We start from the raw sequence: 15,836 nt of genomic DNA, 5'->3' as shown, positions 1-15,836 counted from the left end.
CTTGTTTGATTGGGAGTGAAAGGTCCATCATTAGTCATTGGCCTCTTTCCTCATGGGTCTTGGTAATCATTGCTTATCAAGGCCCTTATATTTTACCAGGTTAGATACTACAGTTATCAAATTTGAATAGGCGATTGGGCATTGCCTGGACATACCAATTCGAGATTTTAGTGGCAAAATGGACAGCTGCCTGATATGGTCGCAATCATTAACCAAAACACTGAATACTCTGCGCTCTATATATCTGTCACTAGGGCAGGACTGGCTGGCTGAAAATGGAAATTAAGACAGAAAGAAACACTTCACGATAGGTGGAATTTACGTGCCACAGTCAAGGAGCTAATGTGTACAGAGCAAAACAGCTCCTGGGCTGTATAAGCAGGAAGTAAGCGATAGCATCACTGATTGTATTTCCCCAACCTGATATGACTCAGCATGGCGGAAGGCAATGAAAGACAAAAACAGCATGTTGTGAGCTTGTCTGTTTTAGTTTATTGTTGTTTGCAGTCATTTCCTATTAGATTGACTAAGATATATACAATTGTATGAAAATCAATTGCCTGGTAGAGTTTGATTTGCCACTGCTGGGTGACAGACTATTGGTTGGATTAACAGGCTATATTTTCCAGATCCTAGCATGTGTCTGAAGTATAATGCAAAATCAATACAGAAAAAATATTTAAATTGACAAAATGTGGTGATTTTCCTCAACAAAAAAAAAATCATATATAAAAAAATATCATATATACTGTAAATATCAGCTATCAAAACACAGAGTTGAGATTTTCCCATCCAATACAAATCACATACTAAGGAAACATTCAGCAATTGTTTTAGAAACAAAGCCTAATGGGTGTAATGGTCCATGTTGTTTTTCATGTGCACCAGTGATGCTTATTGCGAAAGTATACCTTCAGTCGCCTAACTGTAAGGCAACACAGTATGCGACACCTATACCTCTCCGCTCAATAATGGACGAAGCTGAAATATCAGCCTGACACTCAATACTTCTCTATGGTTTACCGCTTCATGCCAGCACAGTCACTGAGAAGTGGCCGCATCAATAATTCAGGGCAAATCAGTTTAGAGAATTTTCGCCCCCTTACTCCGTTCATTTCTGTGCGTAAGAGGAACATGCGGACTTACATCTGGGGTCTGAGATGCTTTTTTGCTATTAGGAAATGATCTCGCTGGGTCCTGTACCTGTGACCCCTTAAAAGCTTTTTCTTCTATTTCTCTGCAACAGCCAAGCGCCTCAGAGAATCATGGCATCATGGGGTATGGATTAGCTGACCTGGCTTATGTTTGCCTGATATTTTCTCTCAGCACCTCGCAAGGTAAGGGGCTCGAGACAGAGTTGCCAAGTTTGGTCAGCTGGCTGTAGTGAGATTTTCAATCCGAGACAGTCTGCACACACATCCACATGCATTTACCTGCATGTATCATTTTTATTACCTTGTAAATAGTCTGTAAGGTTTGCAAACTGCCCCAATGCTTTTGACGTAGCTAATTCTACGTTTATAATGGAATAATACAGATTTGCCGTAAGATTTCTCGCATGGGCCTGAGAGTCTAAAAGCGTGAGTGTCACGCCAGATGCGTGAGAGTCTACAACCCTGTCAAGATAAGGAATAGTGTTTCATAACCACAGTATCTGAGAGTTTTCTGTACACAATCTTATTAGATCCCCTGCTGAAAAAAAACAGTTAAATACCAGTTTATGCTGGTAGCTGGTTCTAGCTGGTTTTAGCTGGTCTAAGATGTGGGTGGATCAACAGTTGGTCATTCTGATATGACCAGCTAAACTAGGTAGAACAACCAGCTAAACCATCAAGCAAAAACATACCTTTAGCTGGTCAACTATCATACGTTGGTCAACCAGGTGAACCAGCTTAAGCCGGTCGAGATGCTTTTTCAGTAGGGTTGGCATGATTTTTTTGAAAGGTAAGGTATGTCCTTACATGCAGAAGTTATCATAGCTTAGCAAGAAGTAATATGGTCAGGAAAATGGGGCTGTGAATAACTAGCAGCGGAGAAAAAACTCGGGATCACTGCAGCTATTTAAGAACCAAAGGAATTATTACCTCATAAAAGGCAACATGTTTGAGGGATGAAGTAATTTTACTTGTCTGTGGTGTAGTGAGTCCAGATTTGATGTTCAATATGGGAGAATGGTATTCTACTGCTGAGACTCAGTGTAATAACATCTTAGATACATTTACATTACTGGCGGGCAGTGAAGTGACTGTGAGGTGCAGGTGTGTTTCCTGTATGAAAATCCAGCCCGTAAATAACACATTGTTTGTTTTCAGCAAACTAAGGGCATTTTCACATTGTCTTTTGATACTAAACATGATACAGTATTAGACTAATTTACTACAGTAGTTGAAATTAATCAACACCAAAGAAACAAGGCAAAATTGAACTGGTTTTAGTGTTTTATATCTGCTTTTTTTACATGGTGACAATGGCAAACACGTGAATGACGATCATTCCAGCTAGCTTTGGTGAACTTTCTGATTGTGCCAGTGCGATTACATTAACAGAAAGTGTCTCGCCTAATGCCTACATCCACTCACATATAGGTTTGGATATCCTGGACCCTGGGGAGGTGGTCTACATACATATCCAGACCAAAGGTGTGGTGGGTCGCTCTGTGATCCTGGAGTGCGGCCCCACGCTGCCAGACGTGTATATCTGGGGTTTTACCGTGCCGGGCACTGAGAACATCCGTGCCGTGGTCTACAATTTCGGCCAGGGCCCAAGATTGCAGTCTCTGGCCAGAAGTCTGGGTGACTTGAACGTGATCTCGAACACAGCCTCTCTGTTCATCGACAAGCTGCCCCTGGCCGCTCACGGCCTCTATACCTGCCAGGCCCTATATGACACCCCCCAGGGGGCCAAGCTCATCTACTATTACGTCCAGCTGGCTGTGCTCGGTGAGAGAAACCTGCATTATCTATTCTGTGTCACAAAGTACTTATTTTCCCCCATTTCTTCTTTTTATGGTCTAAATCCTAAAATGACCAGGTATGTATGACTCAGCATTTCAGGTCCTTCCGCACTGATGCAGGCAGGGATCGACATAAGTATGCAAGGACGCATTCGCTGGATCAAGGTGGAAATGTGCTTTGTAGTCATAACAGGGCAAATGTGCACAAAATAAATACGTATTTGTTACGACACAAAATTACACTGAATTTTAACCTTTATACTGCAAATATGTGCTTGTTTTCTGAATGCCGATCCCTTGATAGAGCTGAGAGAGAGTTGCAATATATATTCTTAGCAGTCAGGATATGGATATTAATCCTTTTTTCATTCTTTACATTTTTGTACAGCTGGATATTTACTTAAGCTGCTGTCGCCACACCTGTTGCCACGCTCACTGTTGCCACGCTTACTGTTGCCACGCTCACAATTATGCCGCCTACTCCTCCTTCTCTTCCCCAGTGCCAGTGTCCAAGCCATACGTTATTGTCAGTGACAGCTCCCCAGTAGAGGGGACACCCGTGTGGATGCGTTGTGGCTTAGAGAACGGCACCAGCCCTATCCGCTACCTATGGGAACGAGAGAATCGAGATGGTGTGCTTGCAAATCTGGCTGAGGGCAACGTCAACCTGCTCAACATCACCAGCGTCAATCGCAACCACACGGGCTGGTACCGATGTCTGGCTTCCAACGAGGTCAACCAGCAGCGCAGTGACCGCATCTGGCTCGACATCATCTGTCAGTGATGATCTTTTTTTTTTCTATCCATGCTTTGAATCTTCAATGTCTATGATACCTTGAATCCTCTCGCTAACATGTCAGATTCTTGAGGCACCATGCTTTTGAGAACATCTACACGCAGGCAGGCCTGAAACACGGAAGCAGAGCTGCTCAAACTGAGGTGTTTTTGTTTTCTTCTGCTGCAGACGGCCCTGACCTGCCTCGTATAGACATCACGCCCTACTCTGTGACTGAGCGGGGCTACTCGGCCCTAGAGAGGGAAACCGTATCCTTGATGTGCCAGGCATCCTCCAACCCGCCCAGCCAGTACGTCTGGTTTTACAACAACTCGCAGGTGTTCACCGGCCAGCAATTCACCATCACCAAGATCTTGCGGATGCACACCGGTCACTACTCCTGCCTGGCCCAGAACACGTACCTCAACACCCGATCCAAGACCACCATCACCCTCACCGTCTACTGTGAGTCCCTGACAGCTTCACTTTTCATTTGCTCTCTGATCTTCTCGTCTCTAAATCCATGGCTGATCAGCCACAAATCTGTCATCCTTCACTTGCTATCGTCTCATTTCCCAGTTACTTTCCTTCTTCCCTATCAATATAACCTATTTCCTTCTAGAAACTGAGCCTTCCTGGGCCTACAATTTCCTTCACGCATACCGTAACCCGCAAGCACCCATACGTACACAGAAGCACATACACAGTCGCCGCAAAGGTCTCTTTCCGCTGTCGCCGGATATGGGATGAGCAGAAAAATGTCATCCTCTCACCCGGGGAGCCTCCAGGGACCAGGTGATGGAACTAAACGTCATTTCTGAGACTGAAAGGTATACAGCCGCTAAAACTATCACTCCGTCATGTCAAGCGTTGACGGGATGAGGGGCCTCGTTGACGGGATGAGGGGCCTGCTCTTGTCATGTTGCTAACTAAGAATTGTCCGCTTTATGCTTTTGCGGTTTCACTAATTTGACTTTTATTTCCCAGTGCTGGTTATGAGGACTCGATTTGGGCTGTACTCTCCCTGTCGGAGATTCTGGACCCATTCTTGACCATTGCGAACACAGATATATGTACATCTTTTCTGAAATATTTTAAACTGCTGTGTTTTTTTAGCTACACCTGTCTTTTCTTTGGAATTTGAATGATATGTTCTATCAGTCTCTTTGTAAATTATTTATGAATTTATGTTTGTATATTTCCAAAAGAGTTTTTCCATAACGTTCTGCTATCAGTCAGTTCCATAACTTTAAGTATAAGGATATAAGTAGATTCACTTCAGAATGTGCTCAGAATGTAATATCATCTGGTTGTCAATAATTAACTGAGCTCTGGGCATCTTCTAGGCTGAAGCCTTCCCACTGGTATCTCATCTTCATTAATGGAAAGTGTTGCTCAGGTGGTTTGGAGTAAAATTTGGAAGAATCCCCTATACGATACAAAAAGCCTCTATAGGACTTGTTCATTCCACATATAAATGCTGATACTCGTGAGCAGAGACTGTGCACTCTCTGTTACACTATGATCCTGTCCCTACAGATCCACCAGATGGAAATCCCACTTGCACAATTCTCCCCACCAACAACTACACAGACCTGGCCCTCTGGTGCTCTTGGGAGGGGGGCTACCCACCAGCTTCCCTTCACTGGACCCCCTCTCCTGTCAGTGACAGTGAGCAGGGATATTCCCTAAGCAATGCCTCGCTGATACAGCCTGGTTCCAGCACTACGAATAACTCCATCTTCACCTGTCATGGCTCTCACGTAGCGCTGGACGCCCCCTACAGGTGCAGCATATCTACATGTGAGTGAACGCTATTTCTTGGCAAAAAAAAAAAACGTTAAGGGCACTTAGTGCCATAAAGTTTTCACTTACGATTTAATTTTTACACTTTTAAGTATTGCAGGATTTTTATTTGTCACATGCAAAGTATACACCTATCAGCCATAACATTAAATCCGCTGACAGGCGAAGTGAATGACATTGATCATCTCGTTACAGTGGCACATGTTAAGGGAGCCGTATTATATTAGGTAAGAGAAGAGTCAGTTGTTGAGGTTGATGTTTTAGAAGCAGGAAAAATGGGCAAGTGCAAGGATCTGAGTGATTTTACCAAACTGTGAGGGCTAGACGGACTGGGTCAGAGCATCTCCAAAAATGGCAGGTCTTGTTTTGGTGTTCCTACTATGCAGTGGTCAGTATCTACCAAACTTGGTCCAAGGAAGGTGAACCGGTGAACCGGTGATGGGGTCCAAGGCTCATTAATGCACGTGGAGAGCGAAGGCTAACTCGTCTGGTCCAATTCCACAGGAGAGCTACTGTAGCACAGATTGCTGAAAAGGTTAATGCTGGCTATGATGGAAAGGTGTCAGAACACCCAGTGCATTGCAACTTGCTGCATATGGGGCTGCATAGTCACAGACCAGTCAGAGTGCCCATGCCGACCCCTGTCCACTGCTAAAACACCTGCAATGGGCAGGTGAGCATCAGAACCATGGAGCAATGGAAGAAGGTGGCCTGGTCTGATGAGTCACGCTTTCTGTCACATCATGTGAATGTGTAACTGGGGAGGAGATGGTACTAGGATGCACTTTGGGAGGAAGACAAGCTGGCGGAGGCAGTGTGATGCTCTGGGCAATGTTCTACTGGGGAAGCCTTGGGTCCTGGCATCCATGTGGATGTTACTTTGACATGTACCACCTACCTAAACATGGTTGCAGATCAAGTTCACCTCTTCACGGTAACGGTATCCTCCACTGGCAGTGGCCTCTTTCAGCAGGATAATGCACCCTGCCGCACTGCAAAAATTGCTCCGGAATGGTTTCAGGAACATGAAAATGAGTTCAAGGTGTTCACCTGGCCTCCAAACTCCCCGGATCATTCAGATTCAGATTCAGATTCAGATTCGGAATACTTTATTGATCCCTGAGGAAATTATGTAACTGAACAAGCTACATGCCGGTTGACGCATGTGCACTAATCATCGAGCATCTGTGGGATGTGCTGGGCAAAGAGGTTAGATCCATGGAGGACCCACCTCACGTCTTACAGGACTAAAAGTATGCATTGTTTGGGGTCAGACACCACAGGACACCTTCAGAAGTCTTGAGGAGTCGATGAACCGCAATGGTTCAGAGCTGCTTTGGTGGTATGAGGGGGACCTACACAATATTAGGCAGGAGGTTTTAATGTTATGGCTGATTGGTGTACTGTCAGACTATAACTTGCAGTGAAATGAAAGGTGATCGTAATAAAAAAAAATCATAATATCAATAACAGAATAAAACTGTGGAAAAGTGACATTATAATAAATATGAAAATAAGAAAAGAAATAAAAATCAAATGGCTGAAATATAGCGCATAGTGCATATGTAAGGAGCGAGTACTGAAATTCAGCTGTCATTAAACTGTGTATTATATTGTACATTGGACTGATAATCACTACTAATATATACTTCTTTTCTTAACTGCCTTGCTATTTAAACGATATCATGACATAACTTCCGTTATTTATTTAAACACCCCAATAATGTCTCCTATGTGGGAATATCCCTCGTGCTTAGATTTGCCCCCGCTAGCTCTCAGATTTGCCCCCGCTAGCTCTCAGATTTGCCCCCGCTAGCTCTCAGATTGGCCCCTGCTAGCTCTCAGATTTGCCCCCGCTAGCTCTCAGATTTGCCCCTGCTAGCTCTCAGATTTGCCCCCCTTTGCTCTCAGATTTGCCCCTGGGTGAGCCCCGGTGTTTTGCTTACGCCACACGAAACAACGAGTACCTGATGCTCTCCTGCTCCTGGGAGGGGGGCTTCCCCCGCGCGCTCATGTGGTGGGCGTCCAACAACGGCGACACCTACAGCAGCTCAGAGGAGGAGGCCAACATCTTGGTGCTGAGGTCCAGCTCTGCCCTCAGCGGCAAAGGCTTTACATGCCACGCCGCGCACCCGCTTTCCGCTGCCAACAAGCAGTGCGTCCTGAGGCTGGGTAAGCGTGCAGAGGAACCTACGGGGCTTCTGGGTAAAAGAACAGGGCCACTCTGGCTGGGGCGTGAAGGACGTCTAAGAAGGCGGCGGCTTCTGGTCCCACGTCAGAGCTGGAGAGAAGCTCTTTTATTTATTTTTTTTATTTTATTTTTTTATTTAAGTACCTAGATAATACAAAACCAAACATGATGTCTTCAATGTAAATAATGATAGTTTACCATTATAATAATAATAATAATTATTATTATTATTGTCATTAAATTTCCCAGCCGACTTCACTGCTAAACATATAAACTATTCATGATTTCAAAATCAAATTTTGTACATTAAATCAAATCTGCAATTTGTCATCTGTGACAATCAAGCAAAATCTGTGTTTAATGATAAGTCCCCTATGTTCTGTGCAGGATTAGTATAAAATGATATGTACTGTTTAAAGCCAAAATAATTACCAGCTCAGACTCAGTACATGTAGGGTTGTGTGGATGCTGTTTTATTTCCAGTCCCTTCCCTTGATTTAATTATACATCTGAGGCCAATCCCACAAGGCAGAGGAACGCCCTGGACAGGATATGAGTGGGGCACACACACACGCACACACACACACACACACACAGACCTGTACTCATATCTTTGTGGGGACCGTCCATTCATTTACATGGGAAAAACCCTAATCGAAACTATGACAACCAAGAAAAGCCTCAAAAAATAATAGACTTAAACACGACCAGTTTTCACTATGCTGATACGTTCACGGCACCGTCGTTCTCCGCAGAGGCCCCTGTACTGGTGACACATCGCAGCCTGGTGTCCGTCTACGAAGGCAGCGACGTCCAGCTGACCTGCGTCCTCAAGGCCACCTATCCGGCCACGGGGATCACATGGTACAACAACAGGAAGAAGCTGGTGTTGGACACCGCCAGCAAGTACCTGTTATACCACGAGTCGGCGCGGTCCAACCTGACTGTGCGCGAAGCAGACAGCCAAGAAGACAGCGGCCAGTACTGGTGCTCAGCCACCAATGCAGTAGGGGGCGCCGAGGTTCCTATCATGCTCCTCGTTAAGCGTAAGCTCTGCAACCGCAGTACGGCTACATATGATATGTTAATGACTTGAAACGACCGGGGGCTACGATTTTAGTACCTGTCCAGTTATGGAAGTAGTATCGCCCTTCCAGGCTTTGACGGGATATGAAAAACAGGACAATTTAATTAGCGTCAATGTTCACAGTTTTTAATCAAAGCTGCTGCACAGTATAATATTTTTGTAGAATATTTTTTTTTCTTCCCATTTATCTGTCTCAGTTATTTGTGGTTAAATCAGTGAGTTTTATCTGAGGTCAAGTGTCAAGTACAGTAAGTGTTTTAATTTTTTGAGTCAGGTTTTTTTTTTATTATTCCTTTTCACTGTAATTGGCATCACTGGAGATTAAGCAGCCTTGGATCCCTGAAACTATTTTGAATGATTTTCTAATGGAAAATTAGAGTTATTTGTTTAGCTAATTGTTAATTGTCATATTTGTGAGTATTTGCGTTTTGCATGCAAACCATCATTGAAAACCTGGGGCAGAGTAGACATTAAATACTGAAAATCCTAAGTGCCATTCTGTTTGGTGCACAAATAAATTCATTCCCTGCCTGAATTTCTTTGGAAATTGTTCTATAGTTTATATACTGGTAAATGCTATGTTATTCTCATAACATCTCCTCATGCTGCAATGCTATGCTTAAGTGCTGTGACATCAGCCTGTCCTCAGAATCACACTCACTTGCTATTTCCTCATTATCTGGCTCAGGGTATCCCATCCCACCTAACGTGACCATCAGCAAGATTATGTACAACAGCCGCAAACGCATGGAAGTAGATGTGGAGTGGGCCATTCGAGGAGCGGGTGACCTTACTGGGTTCGTCGTGGAGCAGCAGCGACCCCAAATGCCGGCGCTCAAGACGAACAGCACCATGAGCTGGCTGCAGGTGGTCATGGGCATCGGGCCGGACGCTCGCACGTACAAGCTGGTCGGGCTGGAACCCGCTGTCACGTACACATTCCGCATCATGGCCGTCAATCGCCGCACTCTGGGATACCCCTCAGAGGGCAGGACCCCAGGTGAGACAAAGGTGCTGGTGTGGTTCTGGTGGAGTGACATGAAGGTGCTGGTGTGGTGCTGGTGGAGTGAGACGAAGATGCTGATGAGGTCCTGGTGGAGTGAGACGAAGGTGCTGGTGTTGTGGGAGCAGATGATAATAATAGCAGTGTTTCTTAAACCGGTGCTCTGGAACCCTCGGACAGGGAGGAAAAATGTGGACTGGTTGGCAGGGAGCTAGGGAGGAGCAAAAATGTGGACCATTTGGGGCCCCCCAAGGACTAAGTTGGGAAATACTGTGTTATAAGACATAATGGCCTAGAGCCCAGTAGAACATGGGTCTCTCTCATATGTGATGCTGTGACTGTAAAGAAAGGGGTTTACGATCTTCTAACCACTTATTCCGATGGGGATTACCAGGAGTCACAGGAAGCCCTGGGTACAGTGCACACACACCCATCACAGAACCATGGGTACAAAGGGCAATCTGGGATGTCAGGTAGCTTAACTACAGGAAGCACAGGGCTGGGCAACACACCCATCACCGATCCATGGGTACAATGGGCAATCTGGGATGTCAGGTAGCTTAACTACAGGAAGTACAGGGCTGGGCAACACATCCATCACCGATCCATGGGTACAATGGGCAATCTGGGATGTCAGGTAGCTTAATTACAGGATACACTGGGCACAGGGCTGGGCAACACACCCATCACCGAGCCATGGGTACAATGGGCAATCTGGGATGTCAGGTAGCTTATCTATAGGAAGCACAGGGCTGGGCAACACACCCATCACCGATCCATGGGTACAATGGGCAATCTGGGATGTCAGGTAGCTTAACTACAGGAAGCCCTGGGTACAGTGGTGGGCAACACACCCATCACCGATCCATGGGTACAAAGGGCAATCTGGGATGTCAGGTAGCTTATCTACAGGAAGCACAGGGCTGGGCAACACACCCATCACCGATCCATGGGTACAATGGGCAATATGGGACATCAGGTAGCTTAACTACAGGAAGCTCTGGGCATAGGGCTGGGCAACACACCCATCACCGATCCATGGGTACAATGGGCAATCTGAGACATTAGGAAGCTTACCTGCAGGAAGCACTGAGCACAGGGCTGGGCAACACACCCATCACCAAGCCAGGGGTACAATTGGCAATCTGGGACGTCAGGTAGCTTATCTACAGGAAGCTCTGGGCATAGGGCTGGGCAACACACCCATCACCGATCCATGGATACAATGGGCAATCTGGGATGTCAGGTAGCTTACCTGCAGGAAGCTCTGGGCATAGGGCTGGGCAACACACCCATCACCGAGCCATGGGCACAATAGGCAATATGGGACATCAGGTAGCTTAACTACAGGAAGCTCTGGGCATAGGGCTGGGCAACACACCCATCACCGATCCATGGGTACAATGGGCAATCTGAGACATTAGGAAGCTTACCTGCAGGAAGCACTGAGCACAGGGCTGGGCAACACACCCATCACCGAGCCAGGGGTACAATGGGCAATCTGGGAAGTCAGGTATCTTAACTACAGGAAGCCCTGGGTACAGTGGTGGGCAACACACCCATCACCGATCCATGGGTACAATGAGCAATCTGGGATGTCAGGTAGCTTAACTACACCCCTTTGACTGCAGAAGGAAACACAAGTGCTTGGAGGAGACCCACACGACACAGGGAGAACAAGCACACCCCACCCACAGGGCAGAGGCGGTATTGAAATCCGCAACCCTGGAGGTGTGAGGCAGCAGATCCCTCCCCCCCAAAAAAAAACAAAAGCCATGCCCTTTTTCCAACACTTCTTCAGGCGTGCAAAACCACACATTAACAGGCCATCAGAATTTCTCTGCACATACGGACAGGCCCTAATCAAGTGTGATTAGATGGGGAGACTCAGCATAACTCAGCCTCCAGAATGAGGAATGTGTTGTCAAAAAGGTCTTTGATGTGTTTTTTATAAAACGGACAGATGGTTTCATCCTTTTATAGTAACACTATGAAAGCTTTGTGCTCTTTCTGCTTCAGGGTTTTTATAGGCTGAGCAATAGTGCAAGTTTATTATATTGTAAAAAATACAGATTTTAAAAAATTTTTGGCCTTTACATGCTTCTGCAATGCAAGCAATACTGAGATGCAAAAATATATATAATATATTCTAATAACATAGCTTCCCATCCTTCCCATCGTTAATGAAATGGGTTACTTAATTCTCTTGGAAAATAGGTGAAGGAAATTAGGTTATTTATCACCTGTGTGATTCATAGGACTTTCTGTATGAGTGAATGAAAATCAACTGAGCTTCTAACCATAATGTCCTTTTGTTTTGCACTCCATTCAGGTGAAAGGCTTGGTGACAGTTTCACCTCCTTCTCCAACAGTCACACAACTCCACAACACCACATCTCAGTCGTCTTCTCTGTTTGGCCCTTTTGATGTCATCTCTCTGTCTTCTGATGTCTTACCTGACCTTTCACCTCTTGTGTTAATAGCTTTGGAATAAGTTTTTGTCTTTCACGGACAGTATATTTAGATTGACTCTTCAGCTTATGAGCGAACAAATTCATTGTGGTAACAACGCATTGTTTTCTTCACGCCAGAGAGAACTTTTGCGTGTGTTTGCAGAAATGTACATTGTTCACATGTCAATTACCAAAAATGACATATCACCAAAAGACAGTGCAGCTGAGACCTTTAAAATTATAGACCCCTTTCAATGGATTCATCACCTGCAGAGAATTGCCTTTAATGTAAAGACCAACAGCACAGTACCTTTGCATTCTAAGAACCAATAAATCATGCCTTTGACACTAGGACAAGGAAAGAATGAAAAACAGCATTGTCTCCTAATAATTACATAGCAGTACAAAGCCGGAAAACTTTATGGAATAACATGTTACATTTGGATAAGGTAACCATGAACCCAGAAAGCTGTCCTCACTGCCGTTTTATTGAAGCGATTGCTGAACCGACTGTTCTTTTTCCAGCGGACCCTCCATTCAATGCTTACCCAGCTGTCATCGGGGCTGCGGTTGGCGGCATGATTGTAGCCACTATTGCCACCATGCTGCTCTTCATGTTCATCGTGAGGAACCGCAACATCAACCCACGTAAGTGCGACAGGAGCATGTCTGAGCTTTGAATCACATGCACATGAGATATTAATGTTTATTTGTTATTAGTAAATTATGTCACTATGGTAAAATTAAAACAGGCCATATTTATTACCGTGTGTTTTCACTTTAGCTAATTCAATCAAATCGACGGTATAGTTTTCACACTTTTTAACTTGAGGCATTTCGTGCATTTCCTGTTCGACATTTCTGCCTGACTGGTCAAACAGGGCTGCCGTTTACTTTTTATTTATAACATAAAACTAGTTTCGCTTTGCCTGGGTCTTGAGTACACAATGTATTCTTCTGCTCTGAGTAAATCACACTTAAATGTGGAGTAGTTGTATATTACATCTTACATAACTAACTCAAGAGAAATATTAATTTGCTCACAATAAAGTTCAACACTAATACTGTGTTATGTGTTATCCAGGACTTCATGATTTTTTCTTTGGAATGTAAGTATAACAAACTGACAGAAAATTAACATCTTGCATAATTACATACAATCTCACGCCCCGCAGTAAATTCTGCTTAAATATTGGGCTTCTTGTTCTTACTTCAATTTTGGCCAACTAATTTAATTATGGAAACAGGCTTAACACTGAAACATAGAGAATGCATTCCTGCACGTAAATATGCCCGTCTTCAGGCAACGCAGTCAATCCCAGGAGAACATCAACTACCCCGAAGATGAAGTGGTGAGCAGGTCACAAAGCGAGGGCCACATCGAGGAGGGGGCCCCCTCCCCCAGCCCAGGTGGACCTCTGCCATCCTCCAAAAGGCCTCGCGGCTCTTTTAGGAAGTTCCCAGCATCCCTTTTTCTCATCATATGTAAATGATTCATTAGCTAAGCATACCATCCATCCATCCATCCATTATCCAACCCGCTTATCCTACTGGGTCGCGGGGGGTCCGGAGCCTATCCCGTAAGCAATGGGCACGAGGCAGGGAACAACCCTGGACGCGGGGCCAACCCATCGCAGGGCACACTCACACACCATTCACTCACACATGCACACCTAAGGGCAATTTAGTAACACCAATTAGCCTCAGCATGTTTCTGGACTGTGGGGGGAAACCGGAGTACCCGGAGGAAACCCCACAATGACACGGGAAGAACATGCAAACTCCACACACATGTGACCCAAGCGGAGACTCAAACCCAGGGGCTAAGCATACTGTACCTTTCTACCAAAATCAAGTGTCACACTATTTTTCGCCCTATTACCTACATACTGAATCAGATACTTCCAATAAAGTAGATGAAATGTTACCCAAGAGTAACCTTTCCTTAGACATAAAACATTGTGTCCAGTATTATTGTTATTGGTTGGTTTGTTTGTTTGTTTGTTTGTTTGTTTGTTTAAGTTCAAGCTGTCTGAGCTTGAAGATCATTAGTCTTTCAGCTCATTATCATGTTCTGGTGATGCTTCATTCCATACTTCCGATTCTCTTTCCAAGGGCCAGCTGTGGTGTCAGGAAGTCCCATGTCTGCTGAAGATCTTCCACCCACAGGAGACAATGCTGACCCTGTCAATGTCACCATAACCGTAACGGCTACTAGCTAAAGACACAATATGTTTCTAACAATGACACAGACATGGACAAAATAGTCATGGATTTTTTTTTTCATGTTTTGTTGTGTGTAGCTGTTGAGTCCTCACACATTCCACATACCCAAATAGAATAGAAAAATAGAAACATTTATATTGTAAATAAATCATGAACAGGATTTTGTCCAAAATGTTTTAGTTGCTATGTTATTTTCTGTAAAATGATTTATTCAAAATGTGTACCTTGCAGTCTTTTATTAACATTAAAAACAAAAAAAGATTATTGTGCAAGATTTTCACTGCTCAGAACTCAAAGACAGGTGCATTTGTGTCTGGAAAAGTGGTTTTAGCATATTGTTGCATGTGCAACACATAGCTTGTAAAAGAGCACTATCCCATTTAAGATTAGACTGGCAAAATTAGCCCATATCTCCTGTATTTTCTAGGATAAGTTTTAGATTACTGTAACCGTACTCAGATAAATGGCTAATGAAAAAATTAGAAATGGATACTGGTAACAGAGCCTGAATAAAACAGGATGCCAGAATTGAATGAGAAGAGCTTTGTGAATTTCACCAGTTCTTATTTAATTTAGTTTATTCGTATATTGAACTACTTTCTTTTGCTTTATGATATATGTGTGTCTTTGATTTATGGTTTTACACTTTTGATATTCTCCTTTATCTTCTGCTAAGAAAATATGATTTCATACTTATTTGCACTGAAGAAAGACGAGCCACCAGGAGAGGCTGGTGTTAACAGGTTGCCTCAGGTATAGAGCAGAAGAATTCATGATGTACAATATGCGCCCTTGTTTCATGGGGCCACTTAATGACAGGGTGAGGCAGGGGTGGAAGGTATAAAGGCGGACTGGAACCAGTCCGGGATGATAGACAAGGCAGGGAAAGAATCACATCTTTTAGGGTCATTTCAGGATTTATCTTCCCGTGATATCAGTAGGGCTGACCTCTGTCAGCATCTCCACCCCTCCCTTAAAATGCGTTTTTTTTTTCACTTCCTATTTGGCCGTCTGGTTCTCCCTTTCATTTGCTAATCCTAGGACACTGTCACCTGATCCATTTTAATACACAAAGGTCTTCTATGATTCACGTAATCCTCTCTCTCGCAGTGAGGGACGACGGCTGAACACGGCACAGATGTATCGCTACCCACGTATAACGACCTTCCCATTGGGTGCCGCTTCATCACAAGACCTACGGATATTTCTCTGAGGACTCTCACATATCGGACAGGCCATTGGGAGTAGGGGGCAAGTGTCTTACCTACTGATGGACCTGAATACCTTTATTTTGTATAGCAGTGTTTCCCAACCCTTACTTTTGTATAGCAGTGTTCTCTGG

General features: G+C 44.4%; 1 protein-coding gene across 1 annotated transcript; it reads left to right on the top strand.

Moving 5' to 3' along the window:
• The first annotated feature begins 1,273 nt into the window (after nucleotides 1-1,273).
• LOC111837972 (V-set and immunoglobulin domain-containing protein 10-like 2) lies at nucleotides 1,274-14,613 on the top strand. The gene is made up of 12 exons (XM_023800466.2): nucleotides 1,274-1,337; nucleotides 2,586-2,939; nucleotides 3,454-3,729; nucleotides 3,918-4,193; nucleotides 5,268-5,531; nucleotides 7,446-7,706; nucleotides 8,481-8,771; nucleotides 9,501-9,812; nucleotides 12,794-12,916; nucleotides 13,353-13,377; nucleotides 13,572-13,678; nucleotides 14,384-14,613. Exons 1-12 carry the CDS (start codon nucleotides 1,274-1,276, stop codon nucleotides 14,488-14,490), a joined length of 2,460 nt encoding a protein of 819 aa, XP_023656234.2. The 3' UTR covers nucleotides 14,491-14,613.
• The last annotated feature ends 1,223 nt before the right edge of the window (nucleotides 14,614-15,836 follow it).

The sequence above is a fragment of the Paramormyrops kingsleyae genome, chromosome 18, assembly GCF_048594095.1.
Source record: "Paramormyrops kingsleyae isolate MSU_618 chromosome 18, PKINGS_0.4, whole genome shotgun sequence".
Taxonomy (NCBI): domain Eukaryota; kingdom Metazoa; phylum Chordata; class Actinopteri; order Osteoglossiformes; family Mormyridae; genus Paramormyrops; species Paramormyrops kingsleyae.
The sequence above is the reverse complement of the archived record's forward strand: the minus strand, read 5'-3'. Positions and strand labels throughout refer to the sequence as shown.

Bases quoted from the DNA above. Each gene is read 5' to 3' on its own strand.
- LOC111837972 (XM_023800466.2), top strand. From the start codon at position 1,274: ATGGGGTATGGATTAGCTGACCTGGCTTATGTTTGCCTGATATTTTCT. The intron at 8,772-9,500 runs GTAAGCTCTGCA...TATCTGGCTCAG, and splicing joins TATCATGCTCCTCGTTAAGC to GGTATCCCATCCCACCTAAC. The intron at 12,917-13,352 runs GTAAGTGCGACA...TGTGTTATCCAG, and splicing joins GAACCGCAACATCAACCCAC to GACTTCATGATTTTTTCTTT.